At 43.0% G+C, this 27,481-nt stretch overlaps 1 protein-coding gene and 1 long non-coding RNA gene across 2 annotated transcripts; one reads left to right on the forward strand and one right to left on the reverse strand.

Annotated features, from left to right (window-relative positions):
• Positions 1-809: 809 nt before the first annotated feature.
• LOC143413439 (uncharacterized) lies at positions 810-12,751 on the reverse strand. The gene is made up of 4 exons (XR_013094040.1): positions 12,445-12,751; positions 5,872-5,934; positions 4,386-4,556; positions 810-1,978 (listed from the first exon to the last, which is right to left on the reverse strand). It is a non-coding gene; the product is annotated as an uncharacterized LOC143413439 (long non-coding RNA).
• On the forward strand, positions 10,313-27,481 carry blvra (biliverdin reductase A). The gene is made up of 7 exons (XM_004572952.5): positions 10,313-10,440; positions 19,706-19,825; positions 21,027-21,146; positions 22,343-22,440; positions 23,727-23,834; positions 25,575-25,743; positions 26,163-27,481. The coding sequence occupies exons 2-7, from the start codon at positions 19,707-19,709 to the stop codon at positions 26,416-26,418; spliced, it is 870 nt and encodes a 289-aa protein (XP_004573009.2). The 5' UTR covers positions 10,313-10,440; position 19,706; the 3' UTR covers positions 26,419-27,481.

Here is a 27,481-nt window from a genome sequence, read left to right on the forward strand (position 1 = left end):
AACCGTAAAGGTGATGCTGTACAAAAGGGACACATAGCTCCCCTTCAGTAACAGAGAACAGAGCTGAGTGACTATTCAAGAAGGAACAGTTCATTAGTTGACGATGTCATCAAATTATGGGCATGTTCCACCCAGGCCAGTAGAGAGATTTCATGAGGTGTTGCAGCAAAGACTCCAAATCTTGATTCGCTTCTTCAGTCTGACCGTTTGTTTGAGGAGAGAACCAGAAGAGAAACTGACCTGGGCTCTGATAGTGAAACAGAACTCATTCGATACACTGGATTTGAACGCGGGCCATGCAAACAGAACACATAATCAGGGAGCAACTGGGCCATCTTAATAGCTAAAGGTAACTGACCGTACAATAAAAATGGGCAGCCATGGAGAAGCGGTCAGTAATGGTGAGTATTGTAGTATTACCTGCCAATGGAGGTAGGCATGTAACAAAATCCAGAGCAATGTCTGACCATCCTGGTGTAGGCAGTAGTGTGAATAACCTGGGAGGAGGAGAGCTGAAGGTAAGAAAATCCCAGAAGAGTTTGGGCTTTGTTGAGAAGGTGAGCGATGTTGTTATTGTTTATATTGTGTGCACTTGGTATTTGTTGTCCTTCTGGGTTTGCCGTAGTGGTAGCAGGCTCACGAGATTAAGGAAGTGAGAGCTGTACGTTGGACATGTGTATGGAGTGAGGGGCAATGAAAGAAAACAGTGGCTCGTGAAGCAGTTCGGGAAGATTTTTTTTATTATTAGAGATAAAACGATTACAATTATAGAGGAATCAGAATCATAAGATAAGATAAGATAACCTTTATTAGTCCCATGCGTGGGAAATTTGTTTTGTTACAGCAGTGGACAGTGCAAAGTTACATAGAAAAATTAGAAACAAACAAACAAACAAAACACTGGACTAATATACCAATAAGATAGTGCACACAACTGTACAAAATAGAATAGAATAAAATAAAATACTATATACAATCAGTCCTGAAAAGAAGTTGGGGAACCTGGGAACCATAATCTGCAGCTATGGGGCTGAGCGATTTGGGGTAAAGAACAAGACTCAGAGACAGCAGAAAGGCCCTTTAAACCAGTCAAAGTCGAGGAGACAGCGGAAATTTGACAGATTAATTAAAGAGAGAAGACAGCTGAGGAAGCAGTGGAGGAGGGCATATGAGACAGAAAGGGAGGGACTCACTGCCCTGCAGGAGGAAATAAAGCAACAACTTACCAAGCTGCGAAGAGCAGAACAACTCAGACGACAACGTAAGAGGAAAGAACGGACAAGGACCCTTTTCTACAGCAACCCATACAACTTTGTTAAGGGCCTTTTTGTTGAAGAGAAGAGTGGGTGCCTCCAAATGCCCATAAAAGACCTGGAAAATCACCTGAGGAAAACTTACTCTGAGCATCGGAGGCATGAGCCAGTTATTATTCTGACTGATATGCCACCTATCCAGGCACCTGAACATGAAATGGACATAAGACCACCTACATGGAGTAAAGTGGAGAAGGCAGCGAAGCAGGAAAGAGAAGCATTGGCTCCAGGACCTAATGGCATCTCATATAGGCTCTATGGAAACACCCCATGAGTTCTCAAATACCTGTGGAAGCTGATGAAGGTAGCGTGGCAGAAGGCTTGGCGAAGAGCAGGAGGTATTCTGATCCCTAAGGAGAAGAACTCATCCATCAGCCAGTTTTGCCAGATCAGCCTGCTGAACGTAGAGGGAACGATCTTCTTCAGTGTCTTGGCCCAAAGACTATCTACTTTCTTGCAAAGAAACAACTATATTGACACATCAGTGCAGAAGGCCGGCATCCGGGGCTTCTCAGGATGTCTGGAGCATGCCAGCGTCGTCTGGCACCAGATTCAAAGTGCCAAGAAAGAACAAAGGAATCTTCACGTGGTCTTTTTAGACCTTGCCAACGCCTTTGGGTCAGTTCCACACGAAAGAGTGGCCTTCATCTTCCTCCCATTAGGGCCTACATGGATGACATGACCATTATTACAACAACAAAACCATGTACTAGGTGACTGCTACAGAAGCTCTAGAAAAACATGAATGGGCAAGAATGAAGTTTAAGCCAAGTAAATCTGGCAGCATCTCCATCATAAAAGGAAAACTGACAGCCAAGCAATTTCTATATCAGTGGAGAACCAATTCCAACAGTCTTAGAGAAGTCCAGAAAGAGCCTGGGACGGTGGTATAACGCAGACCTCAATGGAGTCTAATAGACTAAGTTTCATCATCCGAGCGACGTACCATGTTCTACCTTCCCCAATAAATCTGCAGCTGTGGTTTGGAAAGGACCCAGCCTGCCCCCTGTGTACAGTCCCAGCAACACTCAAGCACATCTAGCATCTCATCTGTCTAGCCGAGAAAGTTGAGCGCAAAAGAAAATCCATCAACGCTCAACCTTTCACAAGCCAAGAGGAGCATCAGTTTTCAGCAGCATTTGTCCGGGAGGGAGACAAGTCGAGGACGAGCCCTTCAACACCAGATCTTGGCCAGCTGAAGGTTGCCAGGGATTGGCAGATGCAAGCGGACTTGGGTCAGAGGCTAATTTTTCCCACAGAGATCGTAACAACTACTCTGCGACCAGACCTCGTCCTTTGGTCTAACTCCCCAAAACTTGTGTATGTCATTGAGCTGACGGTACCATGGGAGGAAGCAATTGAGTGTAAGAAGCTGCGGTATGCCAACTTGGCAGCTGAAGCAGAGGTTGGAAGATCAAGGTGCGCCCGATGGAAGTGGGGTGCAGGGGCTTTGTTGCCAGTACAACAGCAAAACTGCTTAGAGAGATTAGGATCAGAGGACAGGTGCAACGGCAGGCTATAAGAGAACTAGCTAACACTGCTGAGAGGACCAGTCACTGGCTATGGCTAAAAAGGGCTGACCTCACTTGGGCAGCTAAGGCAGTCAGCTAACCGCAAGAGAAAAGAAAATATTATGCTCTTCTCCCCTCTGCTCTTCTTCCCTTTTCTGGGAGGCAGTGGGGAGGTAGAGCGTACAGCCCGATCCGGCGTGGAGGTGTGGGAAGCCAGATCGAGCGCCCCCCTTCCGGCTCTCCTCTCTCCTATCGTGTCCCCTTTGTCTTACTTCTCTCGATCACCTTTTCTATCCCTTTGAAGAAGTGAGGCTCCATAAATGCTAAAGAGGTAAGTATTATTTCTCAGTTGCAGTGAATAGATAGAAAATAAACTGTAAACAGAAGAAAGGAGAGAAATAACAATTTAACATAAACCAGACAGACTCCAGGGCCTGATCAACCCTGGCAGGGCCTCCTTGGATGAGGGTGTCTAGTGATAATGGCCGAAACACCCGATTAATCCAAGGTCCACAACTGATGATGTGTCCCAAATCTTAATATGATAATCTATATCAGATGTCTAATTCCCCCCCCCAAAAAAAAAAAATAAAATAAAATAAATTGCAGATTAGCCTGGGTAAAAGACCGAAAGTTGAGGCACACAACGATGTGTGCTGCCTTTAAAGTTTCTGGGCTGCCTTTTCTTATAACAGCCATCCCTCAAGATTCTTGCCATTTAAAGCAATGCAATTATCAGGGACGTATGTCTGTGAAGGTTCTCAGTCATCCAGTCATCCAATTTCTTTGCAAGCTCTTTTGACAATTATCAGGGACAACATCTAGTCCTTTTACTGAATGTACACAACTGTACACAATAGAATAGAATAAAATACAATATACAATCAAATAAAATAGAATACAAATGCTATATACAATTGAGTATATATGAGAGTTATAAGAAAAATTACCAGTGCAATGGTTTCTGCTGTTTCATTTGGCGTTTCTAACCTAATTAATTTTGTTTGCACGCCACCATTCTTCCAGTCAAAGTATGACTGGGAATATTTTCCCTGTTCCATGGTTACTTAAGTCTGAGAAGTGCCACAGTACTGGATTTCATAAAGAGCTTCAAGAGTGACTTCCACTGAATGTAGCACTATCACTGACAATAGCTTCAGTCTTGGTGCACTACTGAACTTTTTAGCTGTGTTTCTTTAGCAACACACTAGTGCAATCCATGGATCATAGCATGAAATGCCAGTGCGCCTTCTACTGCAGATACAACAGCATCCTTGTTTTTCCCGGGTGTAACAAAGAACTCAGTCAACTTACTAGATGAATTTTCGCCTCGCACAGCCTTTTTGTTTTTCTGTGTCCATGTAAGCAACAAGATCTCCGGCACCTTTGTTAGACACACAAACGTATGTGCCAGCTCTGCACACAGTGCACTACGCCTCCCATTTATTCCGACCACAAATTTCTTTTGCAGATTGTCTGAAAAGATGCACTTGCGCGTTGGCATCTTTTCAGCGCACAGCTTGCGCTCTGTCCTGTCTGTGAGCGCGGAACAACCACTTACAACACAGCAGTTCAGGGATGACGTTGCACATATGGGCCCTCTGTAGGCCTGTAGGAAAACCCGGACATTTTCATCCATCTCGAAAATCCTCCCGGACGCCCCGGACAGAATGTGAAAAGTGGACATCTTGGGGGAAAAGAGGACGGTTGGTCACCCTACTTTTATCCTACCCTGTAACACCACCAAGACATCGGTTCAGGTATGTGGATGACACCTGGGTGAAAATCAAATCTCCGAACATTACACTGATCACATCAAGTTCACCAGGGAGGGTATGAAAAGATGACAGGCTAGCTTAGACTGAGATTTCCATCAATGCTGGGGGACATTTAAATGTTGATGTTTACTGTAAATCAAACAGAACACATGCACACACTAACAAGAAGCCCAATATCGAAGAAAGGGCTGTGGAGCAGAATAAACACAGTACAGTGTGGTCTTAGATTATAGGAGAGAGCAGAGCTTCACTTGATGGTTGTTGTAGGAGCCATTTGTGTTTGTTACCTCATGTCTGCTGCTAGGGGACGCTTTTTGTTTGTCTGCTGCACTGTTGTGATGTATGTTAAATGATGTTGAATACTAAGAGGAATTGCTGAACAACAAAAGCAGCTACTGATGAGCAATAAATGTGTTAAACCGACAAGTTAAGTATGGCTGGAGTTATTGGACTTTCTCAAGCATCATTTGTAACAGTGGCAACCCCACCATCCAACACCTCAGTGGCTTAGCCGCTATGTTTAAACCCCCCCCAAAACATTTCTACATTTCTCAAGAGCTTCTGGTTTAGTGAGACTGTGCGGGTGGTTCTACAGGTCTGGATGGTGAATGTTACAGTGTAGGGGAAATGGCAGATTTCAAACAGTTGTATTGACAAGTGAGACTCCAACTGGAAATGCAATTCTTATTCCAATCATTGTTTGGGTTATGAACATTAAACCAAGTGTGATCAAGAACCAGAGGGGAGCTCAGGGCCTCAAATAGGATCAGACTGATTTACTCAGACTGTTTGCCAGACAGAGAGAGAGACAGGTTACGCTTTGTGATTTAATGTCAAAGAACCGTTCCCAGAGACTGGGAACCGGGCATCTTCTCCAGACAGAAGCAGAGAGATGGGCTCGGCCCGGCTGCGTTGGTTATGTTGCACACTTGGACAAAAAGACAATTCCAGGTGTGCATGAGTTTATAATAGTCTCCTTTAATTCTTTCATTCTGCAAACACAGAAGCACAAGCACTTCAGCTCGCAGGCCGTTCGTGCACTGAATGAAACAGGGCTGCTGTGACTAACTCTGAGGTCACCCTAGCTGCCCCCCCAGTACCTGCGTGAGGACCACTCATGGCAATCATACTTAAACTTCTAAAACGTGACAGTAGGATCCCAGTGACCCTCCCAGCAGGGAATCTTTGCATAGTCAGAGGATTCTGTTTTGCTTTGTTGCCAGAAAACCAAAAACTGAGTGAGAAATCCCCCACTTTTCTCTAACTCACCAGTAAAAACTTCAGGTGTGGACGGTAACTTCTCTGGAGTCATCGTCATGCCTGTGCTGAGCTCTGAGGAGGAGGACGAGGAGAGTTAACATAAGGTTCTGAATCAGGTTTTATCATAGCTTTTAGCTGAATGACTGCTGTCCAGAGATAAGTCTGAGCATTTGTTCATGCCTGCTAAGGTGGACTTCATGAACACCAAAATGCAGTTTCAGTGCATTTTATTATTGCAGTGTTGTGATAGTACAGCACCTAGCCTGGACTATTCTTTCAGGTCTTCAATGGCCAACTGGTAGGGGTTTTTTCGTTCAGTTAATGGGGTAGCCACCCTGCTGAAATCTTGGAAGAACCTGTGGTGAAAGTTAACATCATCAAGAAAAGCCACTGAGCGTTCACAAAACTGGCAGGTCCCTGAAAATGGGGCAGGATAGTTCTGCACTGGGTTAGAATCCAGTCTGGGGCTTCTCTGTGGGGAATGTACATGTTCTCTCTGGGTGCTTCCTCCCACGGTTCAAAGACATATATGGGGTTAGGTTAACTGGTGATTATAAATTGTAAAGTGTAGGTGTGAATGGTTGTCTCTGTTCTTAGCCCTGTGAAGGATTGGTAACCTCTTCTTATCAATAACTAATGCACATTTGAAAACAGAGTTTAAAAATGCATACACATATTCATTTTAAATGCACACAAGCACACAGAGTATGAATGGAAAAACAGTGCTCCTGTGGGTTATCTTTCTCTTCAGGCCAGTGTGCTATCAGCTCAACCTGAGGGCAGTAACTGAGAGATCAGGGTGGCTTTTCTGATAACTGGCTGGCTATATATTTCTCTCACGTCATCTTGGTGGCTGTTTATGTTCCTCCCTCTGCTAACCCCACAGCTGCATGTGACACTATCCACTCTGCCATAGCTCGGCTACAGACTCAGCACCCGAGTGCCTTTATTGTGATCTCGGGTGACTTCAACCATGTATCACTGGACAATACACTACCAACATTCAAACAATATGTGGACTGTCCCACCAGGGGAGAGAAAACTTTAGACTTACTGTATGCTAACGTCAAGGATGCATACAGCTCCTCCTCCCTCCCCCCACTTGGTAGGTCAGATCATAACCTGATTCAACTCACCCCCCGCTATGTGCCAATTGTGAGGAGGGAACCTGTGACCACCAGGACTGTTAGGAGGTGGTCAGAGGAGGCAATAGCGGAACTACAGGGCTGTTTCGAGGTGACCGACTGGGAAACACTCTGTGAGCCTCACGCCGAGGACATCAATGGGCTTACTGAGTGTATCACAGGCTACATAACTTTCTGCACCGACTCCATTGTTCCAGCTCAGACTGTTCATTGTTACCCAAATAACAAGCCGTGGGTGACTAAGGACATCAAAGCCCTCCTCAACAAGAAGAAGAGGGCTTTCAGAGGGGGCAATAAAGAGGAGGTGAGGAAGATCCAGGTGTTACTAAAGGACAAGATCAGAGAGGCTAAGGACAATTACAGGAGGAAGCTGGAGTGGAAACTCCAGCAGAACAGCATGAGAGAGGTGTGGAGGGGCATGAAGACCATCACTGGATTCAGGCCAACCAACAGCAGGGGAGCTGAGGGAGGTGAGAATAGAGCCGACGAGTTGAATCTGTTTTTCAATAGATTCGACACCACAGTGTCTGCTCCCACCCCCACAACCTCACCTGCAGTCAGCCTGGAATCCAGAGCCACACCACTGTGCCAGCCTCTCTCTTCACATGTTGCCTCCTGTGAGATTCCTGACACCCCTCCCCCACCCATCACCTTCACTCAATACCAGGTTGAGATGCAAATGAGGAGACTTCACTCAGGCAAGTCTGCTGGACCAGACGGAGTGAGTCCCCTTGTCCTCAAGACCTGTGCCCCCCAGCTGTGTGGAGTCTTTCATAAACTGTTTATGCTGAGTCTGAGTCTGCAGAGGGTCCCGGTGATGTGGAAGACATCATGCCTCGTCCCTGTACCAAAGACGCCTCGTCCCAGTGGCCCCCAGGATTACAGGCCCGTGGCACTGACCTCCCACATCATGAAGACCCTGGAAAGGCTCATCCTGGACCAGCTGCGACCCATAGTAAGACCACATCTGGATCCCCTTCAGTTCGCTTATCAGCCTGGTCTCGGAACAGAGGACGCCATCATCTACCTGCTCAATCGTGTCTACACCCATCTGGACCAGCCGGCGAGCACTGTGAGGGTCATGTTTTTTGACTTTTCCAGTGCTTTCAACACCATCAGGCCGACCCTCCTGGGTGATAAGTTAGCAGCGATGCAGGTGGATGCTTCTCTGGTGTCCTGGATTGTTGATTACCTGACAGGAAGACCACAATATGTACGTCTCCCACAGTGTGTGTCTGACAAGGTGATTAGCAACACAGGGGCACCACAGGGGACTGTCCTCTCCCCCTTCCTCTTCACCCTCTACACCACAGACTTCAGCCACTGCACAGAGACCTCCAGCTTCAGAAGTTTTCTGATGACTCTGCGGTGGTTGGATGCATCAGCAGGGATGATGAGAGAGTACCGGGCTGTGGTCGACTCCTTTGTCACGTGGTGTGAGCAGAATCATCTGCAGCTCAACGTGGCAAAGACCAAGGAACTGATCGTGGACTTCAGGAAGACCAGGAAACACTTGACCCCTGTTTCAATTCAGGGGGTCAGTGTTGACATTGTGGAGGACTATAAATACCTTGGAGTACACATTGACAATAAACTGGACTGGGCTAAAAACACCACAGCACTTTACAGGAAGGGCCAGAGTCGTCTCTATTTTTTGAGGCGACTGAGGTCCTTCAACATCTGCCAGAAAATGCTGAGGATTTTCTATGAGTCTGTGGTGGCCAGTGCGATCCTCTATGCTGTTGCATGCTGGGGGAGCAGGCTGAGGGTCGCAGATGCCAACAGACTTAATAAACTGATCCGTAAGGCCAGCAATGTTGTGGGGATGGAGCTGGACTCCCTCAAGGTGGTGTCGGAGAGGCGGATGCTGTCCAAGATAAAGACAATGTTGGATAACACCTCCCACCCACTCCATGACATGCTGGTCAGTCACAGGAGCTCGTTCAGTGAGAGACTGAGATTACCCATGATGCACCACTGAACGACACAGGAAATCATTCCTGCCTGTGGCTCCCTGTACAACGCATCCACTTAACACACTGTTTACTGCTATAACTACACATGTTTCTTGTTCAGCTATTTATTTATGAGTGACTTATGTATGTATGTATGTATGTATATATATGTATATATTGTACTATTCTTAGTTAGTGTATTGTCTGTCTTGTCTTAATGTTGGTTTAAAATGGAGCACTGTAACAAAAAATAATTTCCCCCAGGGATCAATAAAGTATTCTGATTCTGATTCTGATTTAAGATAGGAGAGGTCTGGGATGAAGTCATTTGTTTGTTGGCTTGAATAGTCATGCAGGAAAACTCAGTTTTGTGTTAAATTGGTTAACTGTTAAATATCAATTACATTAACAAAGTCACAAGAATAACTCGGACAAGAAAGTCACCTACACCTCTACACCTAGTCTCACGATAAAACAAGGTCATTTCTTATTTTTGGGTTACAAACAAGTCCAGTTTTAGTTACTGACAGCAGACTAAATGATAAAGATAAAAACAATGTCAACCATGTGGCAATGACAGTTTTTTTTAAAAGACATAAATATTTCAGCCAATACAAGATAGTAAAAATTCTTTCTTCTTTGAAAAACAAATGTGGTGTTCCAACGTTTGTAGTTGTATTTCACACTGATTGTTTTATCATTTGGACAATAAAGTTGAAATTTCCAGATTAAAGTAAAAAATTTATTTTGAGAAGAAAGTCGAAATGTGGAGCTTACTTTTGTTCTTTCAAGATAAAAAGCCACGTTTGCAAAATGCCTCGTGCAGATAAGCTAGTGAAACAAGTCGATGGGCCGTCGTGTGACACAGCACACATCTTCTTTCTTGTACGAGGGTAAACTATTGATAAGCTTGCATCTGTCCACTGTCATTGTATTTTGTACAAATGCACTCTTCCAAGTTTGTGTTTTCACATGTGACCAAAAGCTTTTCAACATCGTTGCACTCATGACTGTGTTTATGTTCTAAGACAAATCATTTCTTTCCCTGTTACTAAAACCGACTCACAGGGAACGTGCCTCTCCACATTTCTCAAAACAGAATTATGACTTCAATCTCAAAATGTGGTCGATAATATTTTGTTTTCTTAATGAGACCCTAATACTCTTCCGTAGATTTTTCACAAAGTACAATTTTGTGCTGACCAACAATAGTCTAAAAAAATGCAGCCATTCAACATATAATGTGTAGCTCTGTGTAGCGTCCTATTGCACGTGTACCAAATATAACTCCGCTTGAACAAAACAAGCGCACCTAAAGCAGGGCGGGGCTTTCAGCAGCTACGTCACAGTCGGTGCTGCTCGCTTACTCGCTGCGAAGTGTTGTTATGTCAGGTCGGTATATGTAACTTGTACGTAAGCAGCACTTCGGTAATAGCTGCAGTTTTTGTGGGAATCACAGAGGACATAAAGAAATTCAGGTAAGAGACAAACATGATGTAGTTTGTTTTGTAGCAATGACGCTGAATGATTGTCGGACCATCACCGGCGGCGCTGACAGAATATTTCGCGCTCTGCCGGTGATGGTCCGACAAAAAGTGATCTCCGGTGTTTCAGTGCGGTGTGTGTAATATCTTTCCTTATTAAGTGTGCCTATGTAATGGCACACTTATTACTAGTGATGGGCAGATGAAGCCCCATGAAGCACTGAAGCTTTTCATCCAATTGGTTCACCCCAACGCGAAGCTTCATGAAGCTTCATTTGCTCTAGCAGGACACCTACTGGACGTAAAAATAATAGCTGGCATGAATTTGAAGAGTGTGGCATTTTGCACACAGCCTGTAAATGTCAACAACAAAAGGAGTGTGTAAAACATGTATATTGTAGTGATGGCAGTACACTGTGTATATTTATAGTGGCAGTATGGGAAATGATTATTTGGAAATGCTTGAAATGGAAATGATCATTTACTGTGAGGTGAGGTGTGGTTGGGGTGTGGACAGTAGTTGTGCTTTTGTAACGTTGAGGTATGGACAGCTACACACTGAGGCTTTGAGCCTCAGTCCTGCCTGTTCACATTTTATTCTGTAAAAACTAAATTTTCACTGCTTTTATGACCTTTTTAGTGGGGAGAACATAGCTAGGATTTAATGATTTAACAAATCTTTTGAATCCTTTGTCCTCCACAATGCTAAATGGCTGGGAGTCCTCAATCACCATGCTAACCAGGTCTTCATCTATTTGAGATTGTTCTCCTGAGGAAAGACAATAAAGATAAAGCACAAATATAAATATCACACACGTAACTTATAACAGTTGTATAATATTGTTATATCATTTAGTAACATTACTGCATCCTATATTATCATTGCATTTGATGGCTCACCTGGTCTTGCTCCACGATCGGTGTTGCCCTTATTCTCATGCAAAGCTCTGTAGTGCCTAAGCATGGATGAGGTGTTGTTGTTATATCCCAGCTCCCTGGCACATAGCAAACACTTCACCTTGTACAAAAGTCAAGACAGCTCAACATAAATTGTATTGCACCATCAGTATCATGAAAATACATCTTCTGTAGAAATACCTTGTTGGGAGGAATAAGATCAAAATGTTCCCACACAGGGGAGGACATCCTCCTCTTCTTAGCCAGCTCCATTCTCTCCTGACTTTCTCTCCTCACTCTCATAAACCTCCATACGGTCTCCAAACTCTCACTAACAACTCTCCATCAAACACCCACATTTTGAATGAAGTCTGAGGGCTTTATATCGCTGTCATATCTCGCGGCAAAGTTCGAACCACTTCATGAACCAGTCACGTGGTACAGCCGGGCAGCGAGGCTTCGGACGTCATCATTTTCAGCTCCTCCCATAAATGAAGCAAGCCTCGATACGCGCTTCGCGGAAACGCCCCCTCCATTACTCGACACACGCTCCGAAGCCTCGATACAGAACGTCCCATCACTACTTATTACTATTCGACAGATTTATTATTCTTATTATTATTTTTCTTCCGCCTGAAATTATGAGACGACCCCACGACTCTTGGTAGGGATTCGTCGCACAGTTTTCCCCAAATTCCCAAAAAAAGACCCCATTTCCCCCCATCCATTTCGATGGGGATGGGCCCGAAAAAAGGCGCCAACACAGACCACTTTGAAGGCCTACCGCTCGGCCATACTTTGTCGTACTTTAAACGGGTCACAAGATTTTGGACTTTTATTGTCCAAATCCTCGTTGCGATATCTTTTACGGTTGTTTCACAAGAGCAGTTTAAGTTTTAGGAAGATTTAGATTTTCACGGAATGTTCGCCCCACTGTCAACTGCCAAAAAACCAGAGTGTGGAGAATAATTTAAAAAATTTGTCTTTCTCGTCCTGTCCCACCCAAACTGTTTGCCCTACATCAATAATTTATACATCAAAACTAGTATTAATAAATAATCTACATTGAAAGGGGTTATTTGATAAAAATAAAGAAATGACCTGCTTTGAAAGTATCTTCATCGCTCCGCGTAATTGTAGTGCTCTGTGTTTTATAACCCATATACATCACGTTACTGCCCTCTGCTGCCCTCTGCTGATCTCTCCTGTAAAAGACATTTTTAATGTTAATGAGCATTTTACATTCACAAATAAAGGATAAAAAGGGAACTGGAGCTATTACCTCATAACAGAAATGATCTTTCTGGCTTGACGTCATTCAAGAGAGATATGTTTGACATATGTTTTACAGATTATAGACCAACACGTCACAACTGCTAAATGCTGACAATCTGTTTGCGGCACAACTTTTTTGAATTTTCTGGTGAAGTTGAGCACAGGTTAAACCGATAGTAACCGTGCTCGTTTTTTAAATGCTGATGCCTCAAGTTATTGTCACCAGTTACCTAACAGGGTTACATCACAGGCATGTAGTCTAACCATTGCTTGGTCATTTATGCGCCTTCTTAAAGAAGCATGCTGAACTGAGCTCGCTTGAGATTCACTTCAGAAGCAAACACATTCAAAATCGTTTAGAGGCCTGTACCACGAAGATGAGTTTTGGCATACTCAGGTAACTTCAGGGTTAACACTGAGTTTTCTCTGCTGCAAAGGTGGTTCACTCTTCCCAGAGTACATCCCCATGGCCACTATGCTTACCAATTCTGACGTCATCATGACACCATCTTTGTGTCATGCGACAGCTGCACCGAAGTGCCTGTGACACCAGATATCTATGTTCCAGTCGATTCTCTTATTTAAAATATCAATATTTTAGTAATTTGGGGTAAATTCATTTAGTTTGTCATTAACAGGAACACAGTGGAGAGTACATGTATTTTTGGGATCGTCTAAAGGGGCCAATATTACCTGCTTTGCTCACCGTTTGTTGTTCATCATTTACACCTGCTGTTAAGGGGCAAGAAGCTGCTGCAGTATTCTCCTAAATGACAGGTCTCGCCACTTGGACAATATTGCGTCATATGCAAACTGTTTCAACACTTGGACACACTCTCTGAGCTTGCAGGATTCTCATGAAAATGGTGGTTATTAAAATCCTGCTCCTCTTAAATAATCAGGCCCCATCTTAACTTAATGACCCTGTAGTACCATATCACCCTATTAGAGCACTTTGCTCTCACACTGCAGGCTCACTGCTGGGGGCTTCCCATGATGCATTCAGTATTTCCTTTTCAGTCACATTCTTCACTCACTATGTGTTAACAGACCTCTCTGCATTGAATCGTACCTGTTATTAATCTCTGTCTCTCCTCCACTGCATGTCTTTATCCTGTCTTCCTCCCCTCGCCCCGCAGATGGCCCCGCCCCTCCCTGAGCCTGTTTCTTCCTGTTAAAAGGGAGTTTTTCCTTCCCACTGTCACCAAAGTGCTTGCTCATAGGGGTCATATGATAGTTGGGTTTTCTCTATATGCATTATTGTAGGGTAAATGGCCTGTATTTGTATAGCGTTTTACTAGTCCCTAAGGACCCCAAAGCACTTTACACATTCAGTCATGCACCCATTCACACACTAAGGTCTACCTTATAATATAAAGCGCCTTGAGGCGACTGTTGTTGGGATTTGGTGCTGTGTAAATAAAATTGAATTGAAAATTGAAAATCCAGGCTGGTATCGATGATACTGATCTGATACTGATACTTTGTACAAAAAAGTAATGTGTGGAAACTCAAAAGCAAAAGTAATGTATTTCAAATTATTCCTTCATAAAGAATACAAGACATCTTACTTACTTACTTAGTTACTTACTTAGTTCCTCCTACGCCGAGCGGCGCATCGGGCAGCTAGTGATCTCCATCGATGTCGGTCAGCAGCGACTGCTTCAGCTTCGTCCCAGGCAATGTCGACAGTTCTCAGGTCGTCCATAAATACAAGACATCAGACTTCTTGTTCTAATTCTTTAATTAGGAAGAATTATCAAACAAAAAATTAAAAACACCTGAAAAGTCAATGCCTACATAGAAAAATATTCAGTTAGTGATCATGTGACTGAAAATAATAATATAGCTGAGAAACATTTTATAGACACATGTTATTATCTATCTTATTAAATATTTTTTGAGTTGAATTTCCATTATCTTGTATTTATTATAAAGGTTTTGCAATGTGGGCAACATGGTGGCATGGTGGTTATTAGGGCTGGGCCATATCATACCGTTCACCGCTATAATGTTGGGCAACGATAACAAATTGAAATATGGCGATAAAATATGGGTAAAATGCACATGCGCAGTGCCTTTGTTTTCATATGCACATGGCGGAAAAAGTATGGCGGCCACGGAGAATGAGAAGAGTGAAAGTGGATCGTTGAATGAAATGAATGAACCTGAACTGGTTTGTAAAAATGCTGCAGCTTCACTGGTGTGGAACTGGTTTAGCTTTCGTCCCTCAGATACACAACAAAGCACTATTTTTGGTAGCGCATGCTAGCGGGCCGTCGTTATTACCGTGTTGTTTGGAAAATACGGCGCACTTAAAATCAACCCTTTGATTTGTCTGAAAGTCGACAGAGCCCCTTATAATCCCGTGTGCCTTATGTATGAACTCTGGTTGTGTTTACTGACCTCGAGACGATTTTATGTGCACGGCGCTCGAAAATCTGTCAAATGCTTTAGTACGACTTTGCTAAGCTACGAAGCCGGTTGTCGTTAGCAACCACGACGGTTAAACAATGGCGTGGCTCCACCGTCCGCTTATTAATATATTGACCTTTCACAATAAAGCTCAAGATCCTGTTGAGACTTTTAAAAATAAACGAAATCCCGTGAAAGAGTATTCAGAGTGTTTACAGATGAGAAGCATAAAAGAGGCATCAGGTGCTAAAAAATAAACCTTAGACTCAAACTTTAGAACAGGCTTTTCCCCGCAGCACGCTGTGTAATAAATACTCACAAAGAAAACGGCGCCGTTACAACTTATGTCTAAAAATGTATCGTTTCATGCATCGGTTAAAAGTCTCAACTCCAGGTACACAGCGCCCAGCTGAAAACACTTCACGCAAGTCGAGCTGCCCGAGATTCACAGAATTTACAGAAAATGTAAAATTTTTGTGATTTATATCGTTATCGGGACGATAGATGTCTTATATCAGGATATGAGATTTTGGTCATATCGCACAGCCCTTTGTTGATTCATGGTTTTCTTCAGTTTTTGTTCTACTGCAGAATATTTTTAAGGTTATCTGCTATAAAAAGCCAGGCCAGAAAAATCTCCTTCATGTTTTTTTCTGTTTTATCCTCAGTTACTTTGACACTGTCTGAGTCAGACCTGAATTGAATCAATAATAGAAATCAGTGTTGATACCCAGCCCTAGTCAGCAGCCTAGGCCTGACAGAAGTGGATGCAGCTGTGGGTAATGAGAAAAGATGAAAAGAACGATTGATAACTTTTTCGTTAAGGCCTGAACCATCTGAAATTCATAGCCAGCTCTGACATGGAGCCATCAACCTCTCAGGTTATGTCTAACACCGGTCCGGAGACGGCATCCCATAATGAGCCACACACGATTGACTCTGAGCCAGAGCCCACTGAAAGTAAAAGGGGGACGTGTATACATTTCAAAGAGAGTGGTTTGACCAGTTTCCCTGGCTAAGATACAGTAAAGCTGACCACCTGATGCACTGCGTTTACTGTGATGAGTGTGGAAAGACCACAAGCGGCAATACTGCATTTGTGACTGCTGCTTAGGGCTGGGCGATATAGCCTAAAATTCATATCGCGATATAATTTGAAGCACGTGCGGTAACTGTCATGGTCCTGGGTCGGTGACCCAGCGCTTTTAGTTTATTATCATTTTCTAGTTTATGATGATGATGATTATTGTTTGAGTTCTATGTGTTATATTCGGTCTGCCTTTGAGTCTGCGTCTGTGTCTCTGTCTGTCTATGGTGTCAACCCGTCTGTTTGTGAAGCTGTCTGTTTAGTTCTGTGTCTTGTTTGGTTCCCCGTGTTTGAGTTTCCTGCTTTATTGTGAAGGTCTCTGTCTGATGTGAGTGTGTTCAGTTTACATTTCCCCTGTCCCGTCAGCTCCGATTCCTCCCAGCTGTGTTGCCCTCCTGTCTCTCATCCCCTGATTACTGGTGTGTGTATTTAAGCCCTGTGTGTTCTCCTGCCTGTTGCTGGTTCGTCTGTGTTCCTCGGTGGCCTGCTCGTCGTCTGCCTCTCATCCTCTTGTCGTATGCTCCCAGGTCTGTTATTTTAGTTCTCCCAGTTTAGATGTTTTCAGTTATTTGTCATGCCCCCACTGCTTGTTTGCCACTACACCTTGTAAATAAACTTCACTAGCGTTTTCATCCACTGCTTGCGTCTTGGGTCCTCCTTCCTCCACACCACACGGCTCGCCTTCCCAGCCGCGACAGTAACGATATATATCACGATATATTCTTCTGTATAACGTATTTCCCACACTATAAGGCACACTTAAAATCCTTTAATTTTCTCAAAAATCGAGAGTGTGATTTATGTATGAATTCTGGTTGTGCTTACTGACCTCGAACCGATTTTGGCTGCAGAAATCTGTTAAAAAATGTTTTAGTACAACTTTGGTAAGCTGCACTGCTTGATGGTTTGTCAGAGCATTACGGCTGCCGTAGTGAGGAGCTCCGCGGAGTAATCTGGGTCCAAAACTCCGTCCGTTTCAGGTCCCAAAGTCAAACGAATACTAAGAGTTAAAAACGGTCTAAATTCTTTCATCATCAGCGTTGCTGCTTTACCAGGTGTAACAATTAAGTTTAACATCCAGGCATCCATGAAAACAGAATTTATTAAATTTCACGGAGTTAGAAGTTAACAGGAAGTTAGCTCGCTAGTTTACACCTAAACATGACATACCATGTTCTGACTGAGAGATTTTTGAAGCTAATTCAAACGTACAGCTCTGCTATCACTTCCTCTTTTTTTTTTTTCTTTTTTTTTTTGGCCTGTCCCGTTTGGCTCTTTTGCCATCAGAATCATTGTCTAAAGGCAAAGAAAGATGCCCAACGGATTTACTTTACCAAATTGACCATCCCAGTCTTGCCGTAATGGTCCATTTGATTCACCTTTTATTGTTTATTTTATTTTCACTTGCTGAATACGGGACAGACTTGACTGGAGGAAAGAAGGGGAGAAAGAAAGAGGGAAAGAGAAAGAGCTGAGAAGAGGGACGGGGGAGAAGGGCAAAAAACAAAAACCAACAGAATGGGCAGAAAGAAAAAGAAAAAAAATGCATATATCAGTCACCTGGGGCCCGTTCTTCGTACCTCACTAAGTAAGTTAGCTGGATTTGATTGTTGACGATTTTGCGTGATCCTGGATCGTTCGGTTCCCCGAAGCTCATCCGGGACTTGCTGTCGTAGCAACAGAGCCGTAAGCGTAAACCTGCTGGGGAGCAGGTTTACTTTATGTAAACAGGATTAGATCGCGGCCACGCAGGTATGTCCGCTTCATTTATACGAAAGCAACAGCGATATTCCACCACTGTTTCACCATAAATAAATAACATCAATGTAACTAAAGATAATGCAGCACTGGATCCTTTTATTGATTACACACAGATACATACAGGTCATTTCCTAAAAAAAGGAAATGTACTATTAACATTGTCTGTGAAGGTTCTCAGTCATCCAGGTCATCGTAGTCAAAGGAGCTTGCAAAGAAAAGCGTCTGGACTTCTTTAAGTTGCTTGAAGACGTTTCACCTCTCATCCGAGAAGCTTCTTCAGTTCTAAGATCAAATGGTGGAGAGTCCCAGATATAAACCTAGTGGGAGTGTCCCCCCACAGAGGGACAAAAGGACCCCCTGATGATCCTCTAATCGCCTGAGCCAAGGTGGGAAACTGGGTGTGGGTCCCAATCAGCCAGAGTTTCGGGTGTGTTCATTGTGAAACCTGGCCCCACCTTATCATGTGATTTCCTGAGGTCAGATGGCCCAGGATGTGAGTGGGCGTTAAGGCGTCTGGGAAGGATCTCAAAACTGGATTATAGATGGCCGAGAGTTGGTGTCGTAAACCCCGCCTCTGTTCAAAGATGGTCGCTCACAGTGGACATAGATGCTTCTTTCACTCCTCTTTCAAACCATCTGTCCTCTCTGTCCAAAATGTGAACATTGGCATCCTCGAAAGAGTGACCTTTATCCTTAAGATGCAGATGGACTGCTGAGTCTTGTCCTGTGGAGGTGGCTCTTCTGTGTTGTGCCATGCGCTTGTGAAGTGGCTGTTTGGTCTCTCCAATGTAGAGGTCTGAGCATTCCTCGCTGCACTGTACAGCATACACCACATTGTTAAGTTTGGAAATAAACACTTATGGCTATATGTGATGTGTTGATGAATCGAGCAGGTATTTGAAGTTTACGCAGCACCATTCTCACATGAATCATCTTCAAAGGTTTATTGTGTGACCCAGAAAGAGTAATATTTCAAACTCTGCCACTCTGCGTTCCTCTGCCACTGCCTCGTTTGAGTTTTGGACAAAATGGATTCTGGGATATTTCATTTTGTCATTTTGAGCTGATTGGAGACAAAAACAGCCAATCAGATTTTTTTTGCATCCAAGTCTGTGATTGGCTGGTTTTGTCTCACAAATATAACGGTGTACAGAAAGAGTTGAGCGCGCACGGGCAGAAATGTTGAGAGCGCGAGCGACACATTGCGAGCGAGCGCAAGTGCAAAAACTGAGCGAGAGGGGCTGCTGTGTGTGTGTGTGTGGATAATAGCAAACACTGAAATACAGTTTTTGCACGCAGGAATGAATTTTGTTCACTCAAATTCAGCTTTTCGTCGCTCAAAATAATTTTCTCCTCAAAATGCAACACTTGCACCTGCAAATTTTTTTTTACGTGTGCTCAGAATAGTGGCACAAAAATAACGCCATACAACAGTGCAACCGTGACAACAAGTTAGTCTAGAGCTCTGACAGGTGTACTGCAGTCTTTATGCTTAGAGCCTAACCTACTCTCAAACAGGTTAAGTTCCAGATTAGAGATCAAGAAGTATGACATCATCACCCATTCACCAATCAGTTTTCCAGAAAATGGCATCACCATTCCTGGAAGATCCCATCAGACCTCCACAGAGTCCAAGGTTTAAAAATTAGGGGCTGGCTAAGAAACAAGCACTGATACAAAGCAAGTCTGTTTAAAAAGGAGGAGATTTGGAGATTGTGTGTTTTGGATGAGAATGAAACATGAAACTGTTCATTATAGTTGTTCATATATTGTTTACATTATATTTGTTACATCCTGCACACAACCTAACCTTTTCTCACGCAGCATGCTTGGAGCAGTGGTGATTGGCATTGGCACAGCTGGTTGTGTTAGGATCAGAGACATGCTGGTGCCACTACGTGGCAGTCCTGCAGAGAAACTCACTGTCAAAGGATTTATATCCAGGTAACACACACATGCTGATGCAGCTCATTAATGATATGAGATATAGTGTATGTGGTCTTTGTCAAGCAAAATTATTGTCATAAATCGTTAGCTCATGATGAGTCCAGAGGTGAATGAAAATAAAGCTAACTGATGGATGTCACAACATTGCAAGGGCAGCAGTGTAAGCAGAGACAAGTTGTCCTTATTCCTACCCAGGTCCTCCAGCTCTTCCAGGGGTGCACTGAGTAGTTCCCAAGGGCAGCTGAGATATCTAATCTCTCTAATTAATCTGTCCTGGGTTCTTCCATGAAGACCTCTTCAAAACAGGAGGCATCCTAGTCATCATGCAGAGGAATATTAAAACTACAGTGAGCCCTTAACCAAAGCACGTGGATAGAATGTAGGTCGATTGGTAAACCAGCAGATTTGTTTTCAGACTCAGCTCTGCACCAATCGATGTCAGTCTTCTCACTTGTGAGACCCTGAGAAATTCCTTCCCTTGGAGTAGCTACTCCCCTCCAATCAACGGGCACTCTGCCACTTTTTTTTTTTTTACAGAGGACCATCGCCTCAGACTTGGAGGTGCTGGTTTTCATTTGAGTTGCTTCCAGCTGGGCTGTTAACCACTCTAGCTGAATGTTATCATCTGATCAAGCCAAAAGAAACAAATCATCTGCAGAAAGCAGAGGCCACCCTGAGGCCATCAAACCAGAGATTCTCCATCGGAGCAGTCACAGATACAGTAGAACACTTCTTCCACCTCTTCAGTTGCCGAACTGTTTCCCAGGATTGGAACAGGTTCCAGCCCCATTCCAGGGTCTGGTTTCAGAACCCCCAAGCTGTGACGAGGTGAAGTCAGCTGTTTCCAGCTGGTATCTCTCAACCTCACACACTAATTCATGCTCCTTCCAAACTGGAGGCCATGACTTGCCATGTACCCATAAAAAGTCACAGTACACTACAGTGTTCACTGTCCCGTCCAACTCCATGAATTCAGGTGTGTAAAGTCAAGCACCCAGGGTTGCAGACTGTGTTTACGAACAGTTTGTAAGACTGTTAGTGAATTAAAGTTCATAGCGTTGTAATGTAAAGCTGTTATGTTGACAATCGGTGTATATTTTCATTTTTGTTGTTTGTGAATCTTCAGTCTCATCGGATGTTGTCTTAACTGTGACTACTGTATTCTTCCTTTTGCTTCTTTTGCTTTGGTTTACCAAAGGAGAAGCCTGGAGCCTCAGCAGGGAGTGAGTCGGATCTCACTGGAGGAGGCTTTGGGTAGAGACGACGTTCATGTGGCGTTCATCTGTACTGAGAACATGTCACACGAGGACAATGTCAGGTAAATGTCTGTGCAACTACAAAATGTTGTAGAAAAAATGTACAGGGGGTTGGGAATACTTAGATTACAAACGTGAAAGAGGTTAAACATCAGATTTAAGGAAATATGCTGAGTCATTTTTCCTGGAGTGGAAACCGCGCAATTTTTTTTCACTGAATCAGTAGCCAGACTGCATCTAGACTTAGTAACACATTGTTTTTCCCTTCATCGGGAGCAGCGCTGGGCTCTCCAAATCACAGCCAAACAGGATCCCACATTCGTGATCTTTAGTTCACAAACACTTGTTGTAATGACTAACTACTCCTGACATTTTGGAGATGTTAGCTCTTTATACAGTAAAGTTACAGCGGGATACAAATAACATCAGGCTGATCCTGCCACGATTTGTTCCCCCGGTTCAAATCACAGACAGACAGGATCCCACAGCTGTTTATGTTTTTGAACCTATTTCGCAGAGGAATTGAAAAATGTATTGACAGCAATGTTGAATATTATTACACAGGAAAAAACAACTACAGTAAAATAATGACACCGTGACGCCTCTGCCTTTGTAAATGGAGGGACAGTAACTGCGTGTAAAACCTGCAGACAGTCAGATTAACAGTATTTTGTCTCTATCTGCCATTCTGCAATTCATCTCATGTAAACAATAATGTGGCCACAGCGTGACGTGATAAAAGGCACATACCTTTGATGTTGTGTTACAAACTCCACACGTAAAGGCAAAAAATAAGTTTTAAAAAATCTCAGTTTTCTGTGATTTGAAACACGTTTACGTGGACGAAAGGTCCAAACACACAGAAACAGCTGCGTTTTTAAAAAAACCTGTGTGGGTGTTAATGCAGTGTAAAAGAGTTAGTAGTTTATTTTATTAATTTATTGCTGTTTACTTGCATTTGCTTAATTGTTTACTAAATGTTTGAGGTGTGAAATAAACCGCAGTGGAGCAAAATATGGGCGTGTGCGGTTGGAGGATGTGTTTGTGCGGGGGGGTCTAAACAAACGTTCAAATATGCCTAAGCGCTCATGTAAAATGTAATTACATATCTAATTTTGTCCCCAATAGTGCTCTATTATCTGACAGGAGTCTTTTTCTCCCATCGTAGAAAACATTTGTAACAAAATTCTGAATGTTTACGTGACCTACTACTTATTCTTGTTGCCTTCATTTTGACCAAGAACTCGTGTCTCATTAGGATGTTTCTGCAGGCACAGAAGCATGTCTGTGTTGAGTATCCTATGACCATGAGCTACAAGGCTGCGGTGGAGCTTTGGGACTTAGCTGAAGAAAAAGGTGATCATTTATGATTGTGTGCTACCATGCACTTTCCCTTTGCACGTCAAACGCTGAGTTCGGAGAAATGCTGTCAAACAGATAATTAAAAAGTGAAGCAATTCAGCTGTAACATCTCAGAGTAATGGAAGTTCCTTTTATTAAGTACAGTGTTGTCATCACTACTGCTGTGAGAACAGCATGAACATTTACCCCTGATGGTTCTGCAAGTGATCACTAATTCATAATAGCATTTGGATCGGTTGTTTTGCAGAAACACAGTTTGATGATACTGTGGGAAATGACTTTTTGTTTTATTTAAGAAAAATAGTAGCTCATTTTGGATTTGATTGCAGCAACGCTTCACTTGTGTCAAGATGGGGAAACAAAGGCTAAAAAATATTTGTTATACTAAAAGAAACAGCTGAAGGAACATTTTGCGACAAATTAGGTTCATTGGCAACAGGTCAGTAATATGATTGGCTGTAGAAAGAGCATGTTAGAGAGCCAGAGTAATATTATGGGCAGAGAGTCACTAATCTGCAAAAAACCGAGTCTACAAAAGTTGTGGAACAATGTTAGAATAATGTTCTTCTGTTATGGACCACACAGACTAGATGTCTCCAACTACAGCAAATGATATTAATGATATATTAGATTCCAAGAATCTGGAGGAATGTCTGTGTGCATGGGCACAGAAAGGCTGAATGCCCCTCAGGGGGAGCTGCATTAAAAACAGACATGATTCTGTCATGGAAATGACAGCATGGATTTAGGAACGCATCCAGAAATAATTGTCTTTTAACACAGTTAGCAGGTTAAAGCTGCAAAGAAGAAGCCATCAGAAATCTGCTGTGGGCCAAACCTCTGAAGCTGAATCAAAATTTGAAATTCCTTCCCCAAAATATAAAGACGAGAGGGATCATCATGGAGGTGCATCAGACAGGAACAGACTTCAGAGGCTTTAGGGCAACATGTTTCTTCCAGGTTATACTCAGGGAGGGTCTTTGCATACCTGAGTAAGACAACAACATTTGGCACACGAGGAAATGAGATGCTACGCAGTGGCTGGCATCTTTTTGAGACACGTTGTCTTCAAATCCAAGTTGAGCTAATATTTTCACAACATTTTTCATAAATGGTAAATTTCCTCTGTTTAAACATTTGATGTTTTCTGTATTCTGCTGAGAATAAAATACGGGCACACATGATTGCATCGCCTGTTTGCATTTTGTGTAGCATGCCTTCTTTTTTTGTTTGTAAAAGTTTGAATCCTCTGATTCTCAGCAACTGTGTCTGTTTGTCAGGAGTGATTCTGCATGAAGAACACATTGAGCTGCTGACAGAGGAATACAAACAGCTGAAGAGAGAGGTAGAGGGGAAAACCTTGCAAGAAGGTACTCTTCATTTTACTGGTAAGAGACAGAAGCTAAAGAGTGTCTTTTTAAATAACCCTTGGGTTAGAGCTGGGCGATATATCGAGTTTTTAAAAAATATCGATATATTTTTATACTAGATATAAGATCTGACAATATCCTTTATATCGATATAGTCTATGTTACGTTATAATTAAACTTGCGGAGCCGCAAGTTTGCCTCTCTTTCGTCCACTTTCGTCTTTACGCAACGTTACTCGGCCTCGTCTCTCCTTCACTGAACACAACTCCCCCTCCTCCCCCATCGCTTCACCTGCAGGAAGCAACAAGATGGACACGGCAAATCTCCTTTAACGAGTTACTGCGCATACCGTGCGTGGGGCTGGACGGCGTCAATGTGTTAGCTAGCTAACCACGCTAACGAGCTAACCACGCTAACCACGCTAACGCCATGCAGCCCAGAGGTGCTGCACGGACTAAAATCCTTTCATTTTCTCAAAAGTTGACAGCGCGCCTTATGTATGAATTCTGGTTGTGCTTGATGGCCGCGAACCGATTTTATGTGGAACATGGCGCTCAGCAATCTGTCAAAAATGTTTTAGTACGACTTTGGTAAGCTACGGAGCTGCACCGCTTGATGGATTGTCGGAGGATTACGGCTGAGCCTCGCGGAGTGATACGTACTGTGCTTCAACGTAATAGTACCTTACTGTGTATAAGGACTATAAATGGCACCTGTTAAGAGACGTGGTTATGAAGCGGATTTCAAACTCCAGGCTGTCAGTCACAGAGTAAAACTTGGGAACAGAGCAGCTGTGAAATCTGTCTTTGTTATAGTGCTCAGCGTCTTTTAGTTTACATTTTGACTGCACAATTGTGAGCTTTTTGTTATGCACAAAAACAACATTGTTTTCTTTTATTTATGGAGCATTATTATTTAATGAATGCTCATAATTTAATTTTGAGTAAATTTTATGTACATCTGCTCTATGTTAATAAAAGTGCCTGTGTGACATCTGGGACACAGCTTTGACTAAGAACTCTCTTCTTGTTCTTACTTTATGGCTTTAAAAAAATATATCGAGATATATATCTTATATCGCCATCCAGCTAAAAAATATCAAGATATGAATTTTGGGTTCCCAGGGAAGGGAATATTCTGAGGATCTGCAAAGGATGAACTAGGCCCTCGTTTACAGTCCCTGCACGCGAGGCAGAAGCACAATGACCAGTGAAAACCAGATGAATATGAAAACTCTAAATATGCTTGTATGTGTATCTATGTATAATATTCTGTGCAGCACCTGTAGTGTTTAAAGAAAATTGTTGGTGTAGTTACCGCCTGTGATTTAAATAGTGAATTGTGTATCCTGTTTGTGTATAGCAGCCTGCAGACGTTTGTTTGCGACAGCACACGTCTCCTGAGCAATCCCAGCACATTCTTCTTCGGCGAGTTAAAGCATAGGAGTGGTGTGTGCTGTTACTCAGTAAGACTAAGTTCAGAGGTAGTAACGTTGAGCTTGGTATTTTTCAGAAACAATTGTTATTCTATACAAACAGAAATATAGAAATTTATGCTTTCTAAAGAAAACCCGTATCTTTAGAAATGCTATCCTTTGCAATCTTAGAAACAGTATTAGGGGAATTTTTGACAAAAATTTGATGTGAGGTCTAATAATTCAGTCATCTGTACGATGCTTTAAACACACAACAGTTCTCATCAACTCTAATTCAAACTTCAGGAAACTCTTAGTAATGTACGTGCTGTAATTTCTTCAAGGTGGAGCTTTAAAGCCTGGATTTGGTTTCCCATCATTCAGCGGCATCGCCCGCCTTACTTGGTTGGTTGAGTTGTTTGGTGAGCTCTCAGTATCTGCAGCAACACTGGAGGAGGACCCTGCTAACAGCTACAGCAAGATGACTGCAAAGCTGCTAACATCTGACAACAGGTACGGAGGATAGATCCATCTGAATGAAGAACAAGAGGAGGACTATACCCTAAGTGAAAATAGGACATCTTATCCCACATGTCAGCACACAAGACTGGGGGCTAGGGCCAACATCAGAGCAGGGTTGGACCAAACAGACTAACTAAACCCCAAACAACAGGAATGTACATGTGGATAATATTTCAAAAATCATAGCCAAAAGTCTGTTTGAAACATCACTCTTTTCTGTTGTCAGTTGTGCAGTACATGCGTCATAACTTCATTTCACCTAACTGGAATAAATAAAAGTATTTTTAAAGTCAGAAAGCCATTGGAGTAGCCACTGAGTGAGAATATGTCCCAGTCGTTTGGTTGTCATGACGAAACGACAGATGAGAGGCGTAAATGACGTGTAATCATTTCATCTTATGTCCATCCAGATCTCTGACATGGATTGAGGAACGGCAACCAGGCCTCCCCCGAGCAAAAAACATCAACTTTCAGTTTGATTCAGGGCCTCTGACTCAGATTCCTCCGGCACCAAGAGGGACCGTGGGCCTTTTTATGCAAGACCTGATCCATTTCTCTGCTAAGCTGGCAGGCCAAGTGAGTCCTGAAGAGCTCCAGAGAGAGAGAGTCAGGGTCCTACACTGCCTGGAACTGGCAGGCAAAATACAAGAGCTTTGCCAAGGTTAAAGGGAAACTCCTTGATCTCATTGGATGATAGTTACATTTATACCCCTGTTTCAAAAAACATTTGGGATGCTGTGTGGAATGTAAATAAAATGCAGTGATTTGAAAGTCACATATATTTATAGGCTACGTCCACACGTACACGGGTATTTTTGAAAACGGAGATTTTCCGTTTTCGTTTTAAAAAATAATCCCGTCCACACATAAACGCAGAAATGAAGGAAAACGCTGCTATGAACATGCCAAAGCAACAGGTGGCGATATATTCCTAACCTGTAGAAATGTTGGCCAATCAGAAGTCTAGAAGCCTCGGTGGGAAAAAGTAAACAAGGCTGGGGCATAGAAGCAGAACCGAGTCGTATGTGTGGAGGGACAGTAACTGTGTGTATATGTAAGCATTTAAACACTGCAGAGAGTACAAGTAACAGTAACAATATTGTAGAAATTCATTTCACCGAAACAATTACGTGGCGCACAGTGTGACGTCAAAAATGGCGCACACCTTTGACACTGCGTTTTCTGCGTTTTCTCTGTTTTTTCGTCCACAAGTAAATGCAAAAACGGAGTTTTCAAAACTATCCACCCTGGCCGGAGTTTTTAAAAATCTCCGTTTTCAGTGACCGAAAACGCCGTTTACGTGTGGACGAAAGGTGCAAACGCATAGAAAAATCTGCGTTTTCAAAAATACCCGGGTACGTGTGGACGTAGCCTCAGTTTATTCACAATAAAACAACAACCTTCATAAATATCTGGGAAGTGAGGAATGCTGCGTTTGTAGCAGAGGAATGTCGTCCCATTGTTGTGTGATAGAGAATTCAAAGAACTCTTCTTTTGAACTGAGCGCTGACAACAACCTGGATGTCCACGTGCCATCCATGTTTCCCAAAAACAGTTGCTTTAATCGTTTGGCTTTTTCTTTGCATGACATAATTTTAAACTGCATTTATGGATGACATTATTGACTTGCAAGCTTATTCCAGTTGGACTTTCTAAGTGGGGACATCCCAGTTGTTTTGGGAAGTCAACAGGATGGTGATGTACACTAATAAAGTAAATATTAAACCAC

This window comes from Maylandia zebra, linkage group LG18, assembly GCF_041146795.1.
Source record: "Maylandia zebra isolate NMK-2024a linkage group LG18, Mzebra_GT3a, whole genome shotgun sequence".
Classification (NCBI taxonomy): Eukaryota; Metazoa; Chordata; class Actinopteri; order Cichliformes; family Cichlidae; genus Maylandia; species Maylandia zebra.